The sequence below is a fragment of the Atta cephalotes genome, assembly GCF_000143395.1.
Source record: "Atta cephalotes unplaced genomic scaffold scaffold00016, whole genome shotgun sequence".
Lineage (NCBI taxonomy): Eukaryota > Metazoa > Arthropoda > Insecta > Hymenoptera > Formicidae > Atta > Atta cephalotes.
In genome coordinates, this window is record NW_012130080.1 from 2,250,590 (window position 1) to 2,253,931 (window position 3,342).

A 3,342-nucleotide genomic window follows, 5' to 3' on the forward strand; every position below is an offset into this window, starting at 1 on the left:
ATATATATATATATATATATNTATAATAATATATATATATATGTATATATATATATATATATATATATATATAATGCAATAGCTTTCAAAAAGCTTGATTTTAAAATATAAATCTTATTTTCAATTATCGCTAAAAATATATATATGTAAATGAAAGAGAAAAGTCAGAAAAGTTTTACTGTGCCTCGTTTATTTATTTTAGTATTCTTAGTTTCATATTGCAGCAGAAGTTATCGACGTGTTTCTTATTTTGGTTGCGAGATACATAAATTTATCATGCTTGATGTATCGTGTATCAAGATTGCTGCGTTGGTCCAAACCATCACAAAATTTTATGTCCTCTCTTGATCTTAAAGGTCATCGCGAATTACGTTGATATGATCTAATGCGCGCATAGATATTCTACACGACTATGCAGTCGAGCAATTTCAAAGTAAAATCCATTTGAGTTTAGCACCGATGAGATCTTGACTTGATTATTTTAATTATGCTAATGGATATGAATGAACAAACAAATGCACATAATTGATTATGTCATGCTATTAGTTCTATTAATAAGCAATTAAATAATATATAATTTAATATATTGTTATGTGTATATGTTGCATGAGCAATTTTTCGAAAATATAGTTTATTCATAAAATTTTATATACAAAAACATCTCAAATTACTTCATAATAAAAATATTTGTGCATTTATTATTTGCAGGAAATCAAGATCTGATTAATAATATCCAATAAGATTTGAAAATAGAAACTAAAGACAATGGAAGGAGAATCGGAAAACAATTCTCTTAATAAAGATTCCAAACCAATTACTTGGCCGTACATGAACGTCAGCTCGCTAACTATATCGTTTCTGACTAAACTGGCAGCGGCTGGTATCATCTGGGGATGGGGATACTTCAACTACAGCATAGCCTGGTTGATTGCACCAATCGTGTTTTCCGTATGGAAAACAGAACGGAAAAGAGACAACGAATTAAGAACAATTACAGCACAAGCCAGTGTGCTGGTTAAAGAAAAGGAATTGATCGTCAGTCGAATGAATGAATTACCCTCATGGGTGTATTTTCCGGACTTTGATAGAGCCGAATGGCTAAATAGAGTATGAGTCTTTTTCATGATATATTCTAGAAATCATCTTCAAATAAAATATAGATATTAAATATAGATATTAAATTATTGCTTAACGATTTCAGAGAAGAGAATCTTAATTATCATAATTTTATATCCCACACTTTCAGATCTTATATAAGGTATGGCCAAGTATGAATCAGTTTGTCCGTCAGCTGTGTAAGCAAAGTATAGAACCGTCGATTGTTGAAAAACTGACCGAATATAAAATCAAAGGTTTTCAATTTGACCGTCTAGTCCTGGGTCGCATTGTGAGTTTATTTCAATTCTTTTTAAAGTCGTGCAGTATTTCTCTCTTTTATATTTTTATAATTTTTATATTTTTTCTAAAATCTATAAAATGATCTTTTACAGCCACCAAAAATTTATGGGATCAAAGTATATGATAAAAATACCTCAAGAAATGAGATCATCTTAGATGCAGATATTATGTGTGTATTCCTTTTACAAAATATATTAATTAAAAAAATATATTAATATCTTTGAAAATTATCTATTCCAACCTATTTTTTATAGGTATGCTGGTGACTGTGATATTACCTTTTTCGTTGGAAACATCAAAGGTGGTATTAAAGATTTTCAAGTAAGTATATAAAAGTCAATATACAATTATGAAATTTTCTGCAATTTTTAATAAAAATATAAAAAATTTCAGATACATGGTTTAGTGCGCGTTGTTATGAAACCTATGCTGCCCATGATGCCGTTAATCGGAGGTGTACAGATATTTTACTTGAATGTTCCTACTATTAACTTCAATTTAGTAGGAGTGGCTGATGTATTAGATTTACCTGGATTCAAGTATGCGTTTTTTTTTTTATATAAAATATCTCACTCTAAAATTGATATAATAAGCAATTAATATTATTAATTGAACACAAAAATATTAAAAGCATGATATTTTTTTCAGTGAAATTTTAAGAAAGACAATCGTTGAACAAATATCAGCCATAGTTGTATTGCCAAATAAAATAATTATACCTTTAAGCGAAGAAATACCTATGGAGTCTCTAAAAATACCTGAACCCGAAGTAAGTTTTGCAGAAATATTTCATATATTGTATTCTTACTTTTTTTTTGTAATTAACATTTTAATTTTTTTTATTTTAGGGTGTTCTAAGAATTCATGTTGTAGAAGCAAAGCATCTGATGAAAAAAGATATTGGAATGCTAGGTAAAGGCAAATCTGATCCGTATGCCGTCATAAATGTTGGTGCCCAAGAATTCAGAACGAAAATAATTGACAATACTATTAATCCAAAATGGGACTACTGGTGTGAGGTATGTGCGATATTTCATAAATGCAAAAACAAATTCTTACCGTTTAATGCATGTGCTTTATTGTAATCTATCGATATATATTCTTTAAAAAAATAATACAACACAAGGTCTTCCATATATGTGGTAAGAAAAATATTTTAGCAATTTACAAAATAAACTTTTTCAAGAACTAGAACTTTTCTACAGTCTATAGTTTCTATAGTTCATCATGTTATTCCATTTAATTAATGATATAAATGAGATATACCACTCTCTTGCATTTAATTTTCTTATAAAAATATGAATAAGTATATTTTATATAATATTTATAAATATTTATAAATATTTTATATAATATTTATAATACATTGCTGATCTAGCGTTCTCTAAATAATCAACTCTCTGCTTTCTCACATATAATTTACATATACATATAAATTCTAATCAACCGCAAACACTTTTTTTCCGCGATTACATTTCCCATTTCCTATCACTCACAGTGGTTAATGTTGCCTTTTTCAGACTGTAATTAGAATACATTTTAATCTTTCTATGTTAATATAATTTAGTTTCATAAGTTGGTATGTATGTGTGTATGTGATGTGCAATATATTATGGGATTAGTGTGCCGTGACTTCAGCCATCGCGCAACAGCTGACTGTACTGCTGTGGGACTATGATGACACAAAGGGCGATGAAAGTCTTGGAAGGTATAGTTATATATAACATTATATGGATTTTTTCTTATTTCATTATTCATTTCAGATTTCATGTCATTACACAAGGAAAATTCAAAATTAAATTTTATTATATATATATATATATATATATATATATATATATATATATATATACTACTAATTATTTTTGTTGTATAATATTGTCGTATATTTATTATTAATTATATATATTATAAATTAATTATTAATTATATTATTTAGTTAGT

General features: G+C 27.3%; 1 protein-coding gene across 1 annotated transcript in view; it reads left to right on the plus strand.

Moving 5' to 3' along the window:
* Positions 1-765: 765 nt before the first annotated feature.
* The window catches only part of LOC105618224 (extended synaptotagmin-2), a 6,995-nt gene continuing 4,418 nt past the window's right edge, over positions 766-3,342 (plus strand). The window contains exons 1-7 of the mRNA XM_012199766.1: positions 766-1,107; positions 1,247-1,387; positions 1,491-1,567; positions 1,653-1,719; positions 1,792-1,937; positions 2,047-2,167; positions 2,247-2,417. Coding sequence (XP_012055156.1) covers positions 766-1,107; positions 1,247-1,387; positions 1,491-1,567; positions 1,653-1,719; positions 1,792-1,937; positions 2,047-2,167; positions 2,247-2,417 — 1,065 coding nt within the window. The remainder of the gene's footprint in view (positions 1,108-1,246; positions 1,388-1,490; positions 1,568-1,652; positions 1,720-1,791; positions 1,938-2,046; positions 2,168-2,246; positions 2,418-3,342) is intronic.